At 36.9% G+C, this 15,628-nt stretch overlaps 2 protein-coding genes, 1 non-coding gene and 1 pseudogene across 3 annotated transcripts; 3 read left to right on the forward strand and 1 right to left on the reverse strand.

Annotated features, from left to right (window-relative positions):
• LOC136279212 (uncharacterized) overlaps window positions 1-15,628 on the forward strand; it is a 360,360-nt pseudogene that overhangs the window by 148,615 nt on the left and 196,117 nt on the right.
• LOC131786925 (DNA repair protein RAD51 homolog 4) lies at window positions 1,122-7,343 on the reverse strand. The gene is made up of 10 exons (XM_066162115.1): window positions 7,114-7,343; window positions 6,612-6,673; window positions 6,134-6,242; window positions 5,896-5,905; window positions 5,554-5,635; window positions 4,567-4,803; window positions 3,551-3,650; window positions 2,401-2,471; window positions 2,051-2,230; window positions 1,122-1,362 (listed from the first exon to the last, which is right to left on the reverse strand). The coding sequence occupies exons 1-10, from the start codon at window positions 7,190-7,192 to the stop codon at window positions 1,306-1,308; spliced, it is 987 nt and encodes a 328-aa protein (XP_066018212.1). The 5' UTR covers window positions 7,193-7,343; the 3' UTR covers window positions 1,122-1,305.
• On the forward strand, window positions 7,444-7,517 carry Trnar-ucu (transfer RNA arginine (anticodon UCU)). Its single transcript has one exon. It is a non-coding gene; the product is annotated as a tRNA-Arg (tRNA).
• LOC131786917 (pyruvate dehydrogenase protein X component) lies at window positions 7,798-14,609 on the forward strand. Its single transcript, XM_059103975.2, has 5 exons — window positions 7,798-7,986; window positions 9,152-9,436; window positions 10,953-11,237; window positions 12,372-12,781; window positions 13,542-14,609. Exons 1-5 carry the CDS (start codon window positions 7,827-7,829, stop codon window positions 13,842-13,844), a joined length of 1,443 nt encoding a protein of 480 aa, XP_058959958.2. The 5' UTR covers window positions 7,798-7,826; the 3' UTR covers window positions 13,845-14,609.

The following is a 15,628-nucleotide window of genomic DNA, read 5'->3' on the forward strand; positions in this document are numbered from 1 at the left end:
AAGATTCGTGAGAATATTTCTAGAAGCGAAGGGCATGAACGAAGTCGACTTTGTTCACAAAGTCGTTGCAGTGCCAAACTTATCCGACGTGAGCGAAAGTTCTGGGGGTTTCATTCATCTTAGGAAGATTAATCTAGAAATGGATGGTGAAGGTAATGATAGAAATTTGCTACCTTTCGCGCGATGGTGGAAAGGAAAGTTTACCGAGCGATCTCTTGGAGAGCACGAGGAAAAGTTTTTGAGCGTGATCTCTCTATTTGTGGGTCAGAGAGCTACAGTAAATGCCTCAGTTCGAATACTCGGTGAAGTATTCAAAACCATTGATAAGCAAAAGTTTCTCCAACAAAGCTACAAGAAGACTAAAAACGAGAAGCCTGTGGTGGTGCGGCTTGAGAAAAAGTCAATTCTGGCAAGGCAGTTCGTGTTCTTAAATGAGGAACAACTAGCGATATGGAGAGGAGAGGAAAAGCAGCTGATTCATGGAGTCGCAGGGAGTGGAAAAACAATTTTAATCCAACACAAAGCACTGGAATGTGTGAAGCGCAATGAAAAGGTCGTGATATTTGTACCAACAATCCTTGGTAAGCTCTACAAAGAATTCTTCTCAAGTAACGGTATTTTATTTCTCCATTTCAATTTTGAACGGGACTCGCAGAAATCAAAGCAGAATTCATTAGAAGATTGTTCTTCAGAGTTCTTCAAGAAATTCCTTAGAAAAGGCAAACCTTGTGATGAAAAGCTTTTGATTGTAACGGTTCACCAGCAACCACTTTTTCTCTCCTCTGTGGACTCTGTGGTCAAGGAGGGGGAAAGAGTAGATGACTTCCATATCTTTGTTGATGAATTTCAAAGTTTCCCAGCTGCAAGATCTTTAGCGGATTTCTTTATTTGTCACCAAAGCCCTTCTTTCTATCAGTGGATTGCATATGAAGTCAGACAGCAGTTGAAGCATGAGAAGTATTTTACTTCATTTGGATTTGATGGGGCAATTTTCTACCTCTGTGAAACTAAAAAATTTCTTCATGCTCCAAGCCTTACGACAGTTATGAGATGCACATCACAGATATTCAGCAAATTGAAGTATCACTGTGAGCCTTTAATTCGCTCTTACAACCCAGAACAAAAGAAGTTTGCAGAGAAATACTGGAACAATGAGATAAAACTTGGTCACCATGTTGATGGACCTGAAATCCGCGATATTCCATTTAGAACATTTGTATCGGATGAAGAGTGCAGCATCTTTTATGTGAAGATCATCAATGACGAGATCAATGCATGGGCAAAGGTAGATGATGATACAGTTTACTACAATAGAGTTGCTATCCTTGTCACTGAGCAAGTTTGGTACGAGCGACTCTCTTCCTATTTGGAAAAGGAAGGAATCAAACATTGCCGCATTGGAGATTATAAAGATAATAAAGATGCAGTTGTTTTGGATCTCGAACGTCATGCTCAATCCTACGAGTGGCTAGTTGTTATTGTATTTGTAGATGATCCACAAGGCAGTAACAACTATGTTCCTTTCTCGAGGGCTGTGACTCGATTGGTTATTGCTCAGACATAATTGTAGAAACAGTGGCCATGTGTAATTTCTATGAAAACAAACAATCAAGCCACAATCAAGTGCAAAATCACAAAAACAAAGATTTAGTAAAAAGGAGAGACTCTTTGAACATGAAGAGCAAGTAGATGACTCTGTTCTAGCAGTAAATATTAATTAATAAATTCGATAATTGATTTCTAATAGAAAATTTTAGTATCAGTCATGGATTAGCCCTAACAACATCTCCTAATTAAGAAGTTAGAAAAAATGTGAAAAAACACAAACACACAAAGTGAAATATAGGGTGAGGCAAAAAAAAAAAAAGGAGAGGAAAGAGGATTTGGCTTTATTAGAAAAGCTTTCCAGAACATGTTATGATATGCAGCATTTGCAAAAATTTAAAATTAAACCATCTTTTGAACCTCAAAAATTTTCAGGGAAAAAGAAAAAATAGGCAGTTGTGAGAGAGGTGATGTAGATTTATTTATCACAAAATGATTTATCTACCTGTCTAGATGACTTGATTAAAGTGGCCATAATCTTTCCTTTTCTGATACTGCTTGCCTCTGACATAGGATTCTTTTGAATGAAAATCCTGGTGTTTGGAATATGAGCCCAGGTGGGTCCAAGGGCTGGTTTGGTAGAAAATGATGACTTGGATGAATCTGTTACAATGTTATTGGTGATCTAAATTTATCAATGAAAACAAATTGGCTATCAAATGTGCTGCTCATCATACTGCAATTTCAGAAAACAAAAATGTTCCATGGATGAAGAAAGAAGAGAAATAGAAAGAAATGATCAGAAGTTCCTTTTCACAGTATTCAGTAATGGCAGCTAATGTTTATTTTACGTACCACCACTGTAACTGAATGTGCAACAGCTAATGACTTTAAAATTCTTGCGAGGCTCACCATCAATGAATGGCCTGAAGCAAAGAGAAAAAAATTGCAAGAAAATCATCAGCATTTAATAACTCGTCAATCACATTGTTTATCACAGACATTTAGTGGTATATTCAAGATGCTAAAGATTCATAGATTTTTCCCCTAATTTCACAAAATGCAGTATTCCAATAATGAAAACCTTAACCCTTTACACCCCAACATCAGTATGCATATTCTCCATACTGTTCTCTCTACATTTCCTAATGTGCGGAAAAAGAGAATTAGCTTAACAATCAAGAGCTTTTGTAGTTATTGATCATTTCCATTATTCTCATGAATCCAATGTTTGATTCAGGGGAGATACTGAAAGGAGAAATTAGATGCTAGTCACTTTGAGGGGTTAAAGAGTTAACCCTTTTAATCCTAAAATCTCACAAGTAATTCTCCTTTCTCCTTGCCATTCAATCCCTATGATGTTGCAATTTGTAATTTGGAGAATTTGGAATTGGATCAAGTTACAATCCCCTCATTGATATTTTTCTCTATTCTCATCACTTGCCTGCTTGATATTGTATTGATGTAATAAGGAAAAATTATTTCTCGGTCAGTCATGAAGGAGTTAAAGGGTAAACTCTCAGCAGTGATAAAACTGTGCGTTTCTTAGGGATTCTATGGTATCATATAACTACAGAAGATGAGACCAAAATTGCACTTACTAGTGGGACTGTGTTATGTTGATAAAACACCAGTTTTGAATAATTCACAACAAAATGATTATTAGGGGAAATGCAACAGGCCAATTTACAGTTGTGTACTTAGTTGCCAAGCCTTTGATTTGGAGTGAGGCTGAAGTTGACCATGTTGTGCTGGAAGTCAGAATCTAGTTAGCATGATAACAATGAAAGTAATTTACATTTGAAGAGCAGCAAGGTTTGTATCACAACTAGGTCAACCTTAGCCTTGCTATTGTTTAAAGGCTTGGCAACCAAATGCAACTGTAAAATGGACTATTGAATCTAGGAAGTAAGTTATTCACTTGGTAAGACTGAAATGTAGTTTTAAAAGAAAAATTAAAATGGATTAGCACTGATATTAATTCAGTTTTCTAAAATCTGCATACCTTGAATTTGCTGGCCTCCAAGTATTGGAGAAATGACTCCTGCTATGCAATCCACAATTATCATTTGAAGATAATGCATGTTATCATCATTATCATCATCCTATGAGGTACAGTCAGCACAGGATATTACCAATTGAGCTGGTCATTATGTTGGTGGCAAATAAACCCATGAAGTGATGATTAAATGACTGTTGATATAATTTTCACTACTGCTCAAGTGGTGATCTTTACAGCAAAGATTGCTTTCATATTCACTTCCTTATCCACAATTCACATAACTATATGATTTTCATATATTTACTCAGTTAAACTGAACATAAGAATCAAACTTTACACTTGGATTAAAACTGATCCATTCACCAGTTCCATACAATCAACCTATAACTTACATGAACATAACCAACAAACTGAACAGACAGACATAAATTTACCCATGAATTAAAACTGATCAATCAGGTTGGACTGAAGCATAAGTTTTCCAGGCAGTAGCATAACAGCAAAACTAACTTTTGTTCATGATGATAATTTTATTTTATCAGCTAGGTTGAAAATGTAAATTTGTTGATGAAAAGAGTTTTTAAAGTAGATGTTTTGAGTGTTAGCCTTTTGTCATGTGCTCTGAGAAAGGGCTTATACTGAAAATGTTAGTTTTGTTAACTCTTGATGGTCTGGGCCAATGTATATTTATTTATCAACTCTGCAGTCAATGAAAACAAATGTTATTGTTATGCACCCATTGATGTAGCACTACAGTTTCTTTTTTAATAAGAAAATTACCACCTAGATTATGACTTTCCTTCCATGACTCACAACAAGTTAATGAAAGCAAACTAAAATTCTTTTCATGGACCAACCTTAGTACACTTGACTGACAAACAATTCTTCTCAACCTCTGATGGTTCTGCTCAATTTGTCCAAATTTTAGTTACAATCATTAACTCTCACTTCAGCAATAAGACTGCACAATAAGTAAGATACCTAGCACAAATGCATTCAAATAGCAACAATGTAATTACCTGTTTACATATCCTGTCTCTCACTCTTTCAAGAGCTTCAATTACTGAGAATACATCATATGCTTGGATCACTGATATTCTAGACAGTATGTTATTGAGGTCCTGACTTGCTAGGGAATTATGCCTCTGTTCTAACATGTCTTTAACCCTTGTGGCACTGAAAGATCCTCCCGTGTCGATATACAGAACATTCTTCTTTGTTTCCATGGCTGTAAACAAGGCAATGCTCATACAAATCTGGCAAAAACAATAACAACATAAGTTAAGACATTAAGGCTGCCATTGAATTAAAAAAAAATTAGTATAAAATAGCTCTTTCAGAATTAATGGGGGGGGGGGGTGGTGGGGAAACAGGGGGGTCACAGCCACTTAGTTCCCATACCATGTTCTCCTGCCTCAAATACTACCTGCACTTCAGTGAATTATTCCTGTCTTCAAGTTAATAAAAAGGATCAGAAATCTAGGTTTTTGGCAGGCTGCGCCTGACAGGCTACCAACAGGTTATCAGTTGGCCTAAGTTTTAATAGCATTTTATAGCAATAAATACCCATGAATTAACATCTAAAATACTAAACACTTTGACTGCTCTTCATATAAATTGTGCTTTCAACTATTGAATTTACTCTGACGACTTCAGTCACTTTCACCCATGCTGGCCAACAGTTATCTGTTGATCAGCTGACAGGGTTTTTCAGGGAATTTTATTCACAATTATCATGGCGTTTTGGGTACAACTTTGGACATGTCAGATTGTTTAATTTGTACTAATCTGTAAATCAAAAAATACTTCATGACAAAGTGCAGGTCACAAACTTACTATGGATCCTGCTGTGACTTTAACTCAGTTAGATGTAATATTCCTCTTCAATACAATAATTATCATAATTTGAATTTTTTTTCTGACAGCTATATGACTGTATAATTGTAAATGTGAACAACACCCTTTTCTGTTTAAGGACAGGTATCAGGTTCTGTGTTGAACATTACCTGAGACTTGCCGACACCAGCAGCTCCAACAATTTCTGTCAGTTCTCCTGTGTACAGACCTCCATCAAGGAGCTCATCTAAACTGAAATAGAACAACAATTAATGTGATTGTAACCAAGTAACTAGACATAATAGACTTTGTACTTACCTGGATGACAGATCTCGGTATAACTACCTGAGGTGAAAATTTCTTTAATTTTAATAAATCATATTTTCACAAAAATGTGCATATTGTTTGACTTGCTTATACTTATTTTTGTTCATAAATACATGGTCCTCTCTCTTTTTCTTCTTTATTTGTGTCAATAAACCAATATTTTTTAAAAATAGAGATATACTTACTTATCAAAACCTGTGGAAAGATGAAGCAAGAAAAATCGATGATAAGTAATTTAATTAATCAGCTTACTTTATGTTCAAATTATAAATAATTTTCACTGTACCAACATGGTACACTAAGGAAAAATAATAGCTATAGGTAATATAATGTAAAAAAGTTATGAAACTTTGCCTTCGACGTGCCTAAAGGAACTACAAGAAATTATTACATTTACAAGAAAACCATATTTAGGCTGATTACCAGTTGAAAGGATGTGAAATCTTGACATCATTTCCTCATATAAATCACTGCCATTCATTGTGAATGCAGCTGTTTGAGTGGTGATTGTGGCTTGAAGGGATGACAGATCCTACACGCAAAAACACAGATATTTAAAAAATGATTGCAGTAACAGCTGCATGAAGGCCAGAAACAAATTCAATCCAAACAAGCATGCATTGCAAAAGCAGAAGGGTACTATTGAGACATCTTTTGTACAGTTGTATATTTCAATCTTGTAACAGCTTTAAAGAGATATAACAGCTCAAAATTAACAAGAAAAGATTTTGAGTCACATGTACTTCGACACAGCAGATCACTGAATTATTTTCTTACCAATCAGATGCATATCTGCAAGGACAGGCACAAAAATAAATCAAGGAGATTTGTGTCCAACTGGTTCAGTTGCTCCCTGGTACAAATTTGACTGAATCCATTCTAGAAATAAACAATGGCTTACCTCTGTTGAAACTGAGACTCTCTGAGCTAGTCTCTCAATGTCACAACACATAAATTCAGCCACTGGAAAAAAGTGGGTAAAACAATTGTTTTTAGTTAGTTGAACTAGTTTATATCGGAATTCCATCCACAGCTGATTAGATCAGAAATTATGTGTCTGGTGTGATTACTCCTAGTTGGAGATTTCCTATTTCTTTTAATAAAAATTGTCAGAGTAAAAGTTATAGGCCAAAACAGTTTTCTCTTAAATTTAAACAGCTTTCTTGACAAGCAAACATTTGAGCAGCCTTAAAAAATTTGGAAAAACAATCTCCAGCTATTGAAATTGAAGAAATAAAAATTTCTTTGGTGATAGGACAATTAGTGTTTCGAAACAAGGAAAACAGGGTGATCAACAGGTAAAAACAACAGGTTTAAATTCTTTCTTCCCGTGGACCTGATTTGAAGTTGACACTGCATGACTGCTACGTGTTTTGATCAAACTCATGGACAGAGAGACCAACCTGTGTTTACACCATTTTCTCGAAGTGTATCTAAGAAGTTTGGTCTCACAGAATGCCATTTTGACAGAAACCGTTTCATTTTGTCCGCTTTCGGCCTGAAAAATTCGAACAGATCTGTCCTTATCTAACAACAGCAATCAATAAAATGTCTTAATCTATCAAAAGTAGTCCAGTAAACTATGTTCGAAAGATCTAACTTAAAGGATAACTGGCAGCTATAAGTTACAATTTCAACAAGGCTTACTTTAGATGGCGAGAAAGACTAAAGCGAGTATCATATTAGGTATCAAGATTTAAATATTATAAATTTTCCCTCGCACGCGCAGCTCGACCTCCGTGGCGCAATGGACTAGCGCATTGGACTTCTAATTCAAAGGTTGTGGGTTCGAGTCCCACCGGAGGTGAGACCTTTTTTTCATATTTGAAGCTGTAAATTTCTCTTCAGGGTTTTACTTTGACGAAAAATCGAATTTTTTCCTTTTGCCTATTGAAATAAATTTGTCTAAAGTCAAGTCAAATAAAGTCTAGAAGTTCCTTTGACCATCTCTTTTCTGGCACCTTCTCTATTCTGAAATGATTGTCTCTTTTTTTTACGTATATACCTCTTTTTCCTCTCGATTTGAGGACGTAATTTAAACTCTCCCACTCTCCCCTCCCACCTATTTTACAGTTTTGTTTTCCCATTAGTCCATTCGGGTTTCGATGGAAGTAACATGGCGGCCTCTCAAGGAAGGTTAGCTGGGCTGAGAGGACTTCATTCAGCAAGATGTCTCTTGAGGAGCACTGCAATAACAACTGCAAAGTCTACAGGGACGAAGGGAATAGGCACTAAAGTTTTTAAAAGGACAATTAGGACATCGATTCCTCTTCAAGGTAAAGAGAAGCATAAGATCCGCGCTCTCTGAGCTCAGCTGTGGCCCGGTGCGCCAATCTAAAATCGGGCTTTGCTGTACAGATGGCCTTCCCTTTAAGTGTGGTATTCAATTAAGTAAAGACGGATTGAATATTTATATTTCGAGGTATATCCAACTTTTGGATGAATGTGCGCGTACGTAATCAAAAGTTAAGGAAAACCTAATAATTTTTAGATCCTGTGGAAAACCCGTGAGCAGGCGTGGACTCAGTCATAGTCGAGTGTATTTCAAAGTCGAACGTCTCGGAACGGGAGCTGCTTAAATCACTTGGAAATCAAATAAGCTTTGGCTGCTTGATGATAACTTTAATCTCCCCAGAAGTATCCACTTGGAGCTTTTATTTTATATCGACTATTGGGTGGGAGGGGGGGGGGTTATTTTGTTGTAAATAATTTCTGCGGTCATTAAGGGTTTCTATGCTCAAAATTGACCTCTTTGTTGTATCATATGTTTGATTATTTATCAAGTGCGTTGATATTTCACTACAACTAAAGTAGATGTGAAGAATGTAGCAGGAAGTGTTCTGGCATGGAACAATCAAATTAGTTCTGCATGCATAAAGTGATGTTGTATTCAAGGCGTTAAGGGTGTAGATTGTCAAATAAAACCATGTCTGATGGGAAATTAGTGCCCATGAATTGCTTTAGAATGTGAGCAAGCCTTGATTCCCACACAAAATTTCATATTATTTTGTATCCCCAGAATCTACAACTTTTAACCCTTTACACCCTTACATCAGTATACATATTCTCTTTACTGTTCTCTATACATTTCCTAATGTGCTGATAAGGAGAATTTATTTAACAGTCAAGGTCCTCCATATATTGCAATCATTTCCTTTATTACCTTGACCTTAATGTGTGTAAGGAGAAATAAGACAATACTCACTCTTAGTTGTCAAATTGAACTTATATAAGTTGTGTTTCAGTTTATACCATTTCTTTTCATGTGTCTGGTTTAATGATGTTTCTCTGTGATGAAGGGCTAATGCTCGGAATGTCAGCTTTGAAACTGTTTACAGAGGCCAATTTACATTATCAGCTCAGATGATGATACTAAATTGCCCTGTTATACTCTCCCACTTTTTTTCTTTGACTTAACCTGTTTCTTTGTTTACCTCATAGGTGTTCCCACAACTCAAATACTCATGCCAGCACTGTCACCCACTATGGAGGAAGGAACCATCATAAAATGGATGAAGAATGAAGGTGATCCTATCTCTCCAGGAGATGTTCTCTGTGAGATAGAAACTGACAAAGCCACCATTGCCATGGACAGTGACGAGGAAGGTATCTTGGCAAAGATTATCATTCCAGCTGGAAGCAAGAATGTGAAAATAAATCAACTGATTGCATTGATGGTAGAGGAGGGTGTGGATTATACACAGGCTGAGGTGCCACTGGATACAGGTTGGACATTTTGATATATGTTAACTCTTAGTGTTCCTTCTTCATAACTTGGTCCAGCAAATACAAAGTAGGTGTTTAGGAGGATATTATCTTGATATGATACCAAATAATTCTTTTAACTAATTTATAAAGAAAGTTGTGGTTAGCCAGGAGAGTGAATTCCTTCTCAGATCTTGGGTTGGAAGCCAAAACTAACTTTTCCAGCCCCATGCAGGCTGCAGATATTTTTTTTAATTGGTCTCACCTGGCATGTGTGCAGATAAATTAATTTCCAATTTTTTAATGGATTTTTAAAAGCCTGTACATGTATCTGTACATCTGATCTTAAAGTAAAGGCTCTCTTTGTTTGACTTTTAATAAAAGTAACAGTTACTCATTGATTTCATCTGTGATTTGTTGAGTGAAAGATAAAGGGTAAATTGTGCTGTTTGTACATCAGGTTGATTGCAACTTCTTTATTGCTGGTAGGCATCAGCCAGCCTATGCCCACATTCTTGACAACAAAATAGAAAATCCAAAATTTTGTTGGATGTTATATACGAAGCCTCCACAGATAGTTAATTTTTTTTAACCATTTAAGATATGCAAACCCATGATGATGATGTGTAGAATTGAATCTGAAGTATTTATAGAAGTTACTTGTTTATTAAGCTCCTTACCATAATTAGTCTTTCTTTTTTCCTTTCGTCATAATACAACATATTAGGGAAGAAGAGAACTGCAGTATCCTACAAGCTATAACAAACTAAGTTGGCATGCCTCCCTTTACTAGGTTGACAAACCTCCGCTCAACATAATAAACAGTAATCTTTCAATTCATCTCTAATTTGTTACTTTCAAGCTCCCCCTTTCCACCAAACAATGTTTCCTGAAATTAGTGACCATTTTGTTACATCAGCCAACATTGAAATGAGGAAGAGGGGGCAATAAATGAAAGTTTTTATTAAAAATTGAAAATTAAAGTGATAGAGTGTGCCAAAACTTTTGGAGGTTTTTAGAAGGAATAAGGTTGTGGCCGGTGATAGAAACCAAAGATAAAGCAGACAATGATTTTGATTATATCTTGACTTAAGCTGAGGTTTTGTTTTGATTATTGTTGTAATTCTCTTTTATTTCAAGTTTCAAATTATTATTGAGTTTGAGATTGAATTTATATACTCGGTGTTCAGCATTTTACAAACAGTGTTGAATGAAAAATTCAGATCTATTTGAAGTGTTAAAGTTTGCAAACTTATTTGTAAAATCTGAAAAAAGAGTAAGAAATAAGACAAATTGTTCAAAAATTGTATTCCAGAGTTTTTTCTAGGCTGCAAGAATTGCTTCTCTGCTCGATGAAATAGTTATTTTTTTTAAAATTTTTTATCTTTTTTTTCAAACTGGAATAACTAAACTAACCTGATGAAAGTAGTTTTTGGCAGAGCTAGAGAATATAAAATTTAGAGTGAATAGTTGTTCAGTGGTATGTGAAAGAATGTGTGCTGACCCAGTTCTAACTTTGAATTTATCTTCTGGAAAGAAATTTCTAGAAAAACAGAGGATGCTGCCCCAGTTGAAGGCACCCCTACTGCTAACACTGGTGCTGAAGTGCTGATGTCACCAGCTGTCAGACTGCTTCTTGAAAAATATCATCTGAATCCCAGGCTTATCCAAGCAACAGGTCCAAAAGGCAGGCTTCTGAAGGGTGACGTGCTCAGATATGTGGCACAGGGAGGGCAGCCTTTTACAAAACCAGACAAGGAAGCTATTCCTACTCAGAAGTTGCCTCCAAAACCCACTCCTACACCTGAGACACCAGTGACAGGTACAGGTATATCAGTTAGAACTCCAGAAACTCAGCAACTACCTCTAAACTTCTCCCTGCAGTTATATACATTATCTAGTTTAACCCTTTTACCTTTAAGAGTGACCATCATCTAATTTCTCCTTTCTGTAAGACTGCTGTATCATTTATTAACATCATGAGATTAAACAAAATGATCGCCAACCTGAAAAGCTTTATGTTAAACAAATTCTCCTTGTTATTATCAAAGGAAATGTGAAGAGAAGAGTAATGAGAATTTGGATACTGATGTTAGGGTGTAAAGGGTTAAAAGTGATGAGAATAGTTAAGGTTTTATTTTGATTCACCACCAAATTTTTTAACTATTTTGCAAGGTAATGTATAATAGTCTTATAGGAGAATAACAAATCACATATTTTATCCTTCAGACAGAAGGCAAATGTATGATACAACCTTTTAAATTCTCTGTGGGCTTCAAAGTTTCCACTCAGAACTCAGTCTCATGAAACTTTGAAGACATGAAAAAAGCAACAAACTTTGTATTTGTCTATCTATTGCTTACAGACTTTTACTGTTTATATCTTTACTGATATATATCCCTCCCTTAGTGGAGTACATTTAGCAGTCATGTTACAAGGCAAGTAAATGGTTGCTTATTCAAAACAGATGACTTACTTAAAGCGGAATAGAGTACAATTGTGGAGGCCTCATCTTTCGTTAATATGGGTTCTTGAAGCTACTTCTACTTTATTTATTGATAAAGCGTATCAACGCATCACATTAATACAGGTACAACAAAATAAAAAAAAAATAAATATAAACACTTATAATAAATATATATGTGATAAGAGAAATTTTTTAAAACCACTTCCCAGTTTCGATAAGATGGTCGCGCAATTAAATTATCATCTATATTTACAATGTCACCTGGAAGTCTATTCCATTGGTTGACAGACCACGGAAAAAAGCTGTATGCATATTGATTGCAATTTGAATGTGGTCTTATGAAGGTTTTGGAGTTACCACTCCTTGAGGTACGAGGTAAAGGAGTAAGATACGAATCTTGTTGATATCAACAGTACGATAAACAATCCGTACTTTGTTTGTGTAGCATGACCGTTTTCATTTGTAATTCTATTATGACTTGTCTTTCAGTTTCAAAGCCCCAGCCAGTCTCATCAGAGCCTTCTCCTGTTCCAAAAGGTGGTCAGCAGTTCATAGACTTACCTAACACTAACATGCGCCGTACCATTGCCAAGAGACTGACAGAGTCCAAAGCTTCTGTTCCACATACATATGCCTCAACAGACTGTGTCATGGACAATCTTCTGAAATTAAGGAAGAGTCTCGAAGTGAAAGTTTCGGTGAACGATTTTATCATTAAAGCAGCGGGCTTGGCGTTAAGACGGGTCGCAGAGATGAATGCTGTTTGGAACGGTGAAGAAGCTAAACTTGTGAAAGATGTGGATATCTCTGTCGCTGTAGCAACTGATGCTGGGCTTATAACACCCATTGTGAAAACAGCAGACGCACTAAAAATTGCGGAGATCTCAACTGTTCTCAAGGTAGAGTTGATAATTCCAAATACAGGAACGTAGCGCTAAGACCTACCTAGGTGCAATGCTCGGGGATCAATGTCAGTATCTGAGTAACCGCGGACCTACCTCTCCCCACTGAAACCCAGCATTAACCCCAACTTGTTATCAGTTGACTTTTATTGGGATAGGGGAGGAGTAGGTGCGCAGTGCTCAGATACTGATAAGGATCTGGCTTGAGAAACCACACGCTTGAAGGAGCTACTTCACGTTTGACTGGTTTTATTGACGTAATAAAGCCTTAAACTTGTAGTCTTTTGGGGTAAACAACGTACCAACGTACGTATTTCGTAGTTTAATACTCGCATTCGTTTTCCGTGGAGCCCAGAGTTTCACAGCTACTTACCGTGCTCTCCTGCCCGAGCGGTTGCCTCAGAAAAAAAATGTGCATGTTGCTCGAAAAGTATCATGTTTCTGAAAGAGGTGAACTCGCAAAGGTGGTATGGGGCGAAATTACAATGGAGATAAACCTTCATGAAACCGACAAGCTTGTAAAATAAAATGCTTTTACATAATATGGACGTCTTCTTTAAGTACCTCTAAAGAGTGCCTCTTCACTTTGGGGTAAAGATTTGAAGCAGCTCTCAATAAGAAACTACATAAACTAATCGAAAAAAGATCCTTGCGCCTGGGCGTGTTTTCGAGAAATGACGATAAGCGTAAAGAAGGAAAGAAATTAGAATTTACAGGAGTTGCACGTGAGCTGAATTGTATCTTTTCTTTGCAACAGGATCTCGCCAGCCGAGCTAGAGAAGGCAAGTTACAGCCGCACGAGTTCCAGGGTGGTTCCTTCACAATTTCCAACCTTGGAATGTTTGGTATCACCGAGTTTTCTGCGGTGATTAACCCACCTCAAGCTTGTATCATGGCTGTCGGTGGAACCCGCCCTGTCTTAACAGCCGACGATAAAATACAGAGTGTTATGACGGTCACTTTGTCATGTGATCGACGAATGATTGATGACGAATTAGCTGCAAGATGGTTAGAGACATTTAAACTCAATATTGAAAATCCCTCGAGGCTATTATTATAACACACATAGCCAGACAATCGAACCTCAGTGCAGAGGACATCCTCAGGACTGTAAATAGTGTCCCCTGAATAGAAGTGACCGGTGCAAAATTTTTATGAACACCAGACAGTGGAACCTTAATGCAGTGGACTCCCTCAGGACTGTTAAAAATGTTCCCCAAGACATATCCAGTGCAAAATTTTTTGGAACATAAAGTGACATTCAGTGTTGAATATGTGAGATTGCGAAAGAACAAGAAATTTGATCAGTGATATTGCGACATTTAAGAAAATGAAATATTAACAAAATCTCCTGCGGTCTTCTGACTCAATGAAAAAAGATTGGGATTACTTATGTAAATATATACGGAATTATTATATTACAGTGAATTATATACTCGTGGGTATGTTTTATACGTGTGAAATTATCCTTCCTACATGTTTGTTTATATACTGACTTATAAGCAACCTTTAGACCTTTAGAAGACGTCGATTTAACAGTGAATACATATTTTTGTTTGGAATTTTGCGAATGACTGGATGTGTTTACCATCTCTTACGGCGCCGTAAGTGAGCCTCAGGATAATGTATGAGAGCGGCGTTGAGTTCCAAATGGAAACTTAAATAATTTGCCGTCGGGGTTTCCTCTCTCAGATCACGCAAATTTTGATGATTTTACGATGTTATTTTGCAGAGCACGGCGAAGAAATTTACACAGTCGTAAAACACACTGGCTGAGCTATTGTTCTGCCTAGTAGATCTTTCTTTTTTCGCCAAGTCCTCGTTGCCGTCATCGTCGTAATTTGCTAAAGGTCCCTATTTAACGATAAAGGGTATATTTGGTCATCATTCACTCTCTGTTTCAACTGTAATAGATTGGTCGTTACATGCAACCGTCGTCCAGGGGGTGTGGTCTGTAGAGGCTGCCTTGCGTTTATACCCGCACCGAGGGTTTTTTAAATCCTCTTTCTAGATTTGTCAGTAAGAAAGTATTTGAGATATTTTGTGTGCAAATAGAGGGACAGGACAGTCCAGATGAAGCCAGCACTGTCATCGCCGTAACTTTTTCAAAATATTGGCGTCTTAGTTGTGTCATTTGCTAGGTTCGAGATAAAGCAATAACCAGCTGCCGCCATCCATTCTTACCCCATGCACATTCTCCATTCATTAGAATTCCACATCCTTGTTGCGTCTGTATTCTCATTGGGAATTCCGCCGGCTCGCCTTGTGGTAGGTTTTGTATTAAACTGCCCATTTGAATTTCGGCTGATCCCAGAATTTCAGTAGAGGTCAAAATCTACTGAAATTCTGGGATCTGGTTCGCCGATGATTATTAATATTGTGTCAAAGGATCACGTTTACAAATTTGTTTTGTATACGCACAGGCAAACAGAAGTAGGTTGAGAAACACTTCCTAGCAACGAAACGATCTAGGAAAATCAACAGCCTGTGGAGAACTGACGCCAGAGTAATAGAACAAAAATTTTGTGATACTGTAACTACTGCTATCGAAGGGGCGAGACTTGTTAGGGAGATAAGCAAACACAGTCATCCCAGTTGACCGAACTCGCATGCAAAATTAATTTTTACAGCTGAACTACAGTAGCTGCAAATATTTTTGGCAGCTTTCACTTCAGTAATGCAACAAACGGCAATACTTGAAAGATGGTACACATGATCAAAAGTCTGGCAGAAGAATAGTTCGATTTGTTCTACATGTGGTTTCACTTCTTATTTTGTTTTCTGTATCGATACGATTTTGAAGACGGTAACACCGTCGTGGCAAACTGAGTTTTGATTGTACTC

This window comes from Pocillopora verrucosa, chromosome 2 (assembly GCF_036669915.1).
Source record: "Pocillopora verrucosa isolate sample1 chromosome 2, ASM3666991v2, whole genome shotgun sequence".
Classification (NCBI taxonomy): Eukaryota; Metazoa; Cnidaria; class Anthozoa; order Scleractinia; family Pocilloporidae; genus Pocillopora; species Pocillopora verrucosa.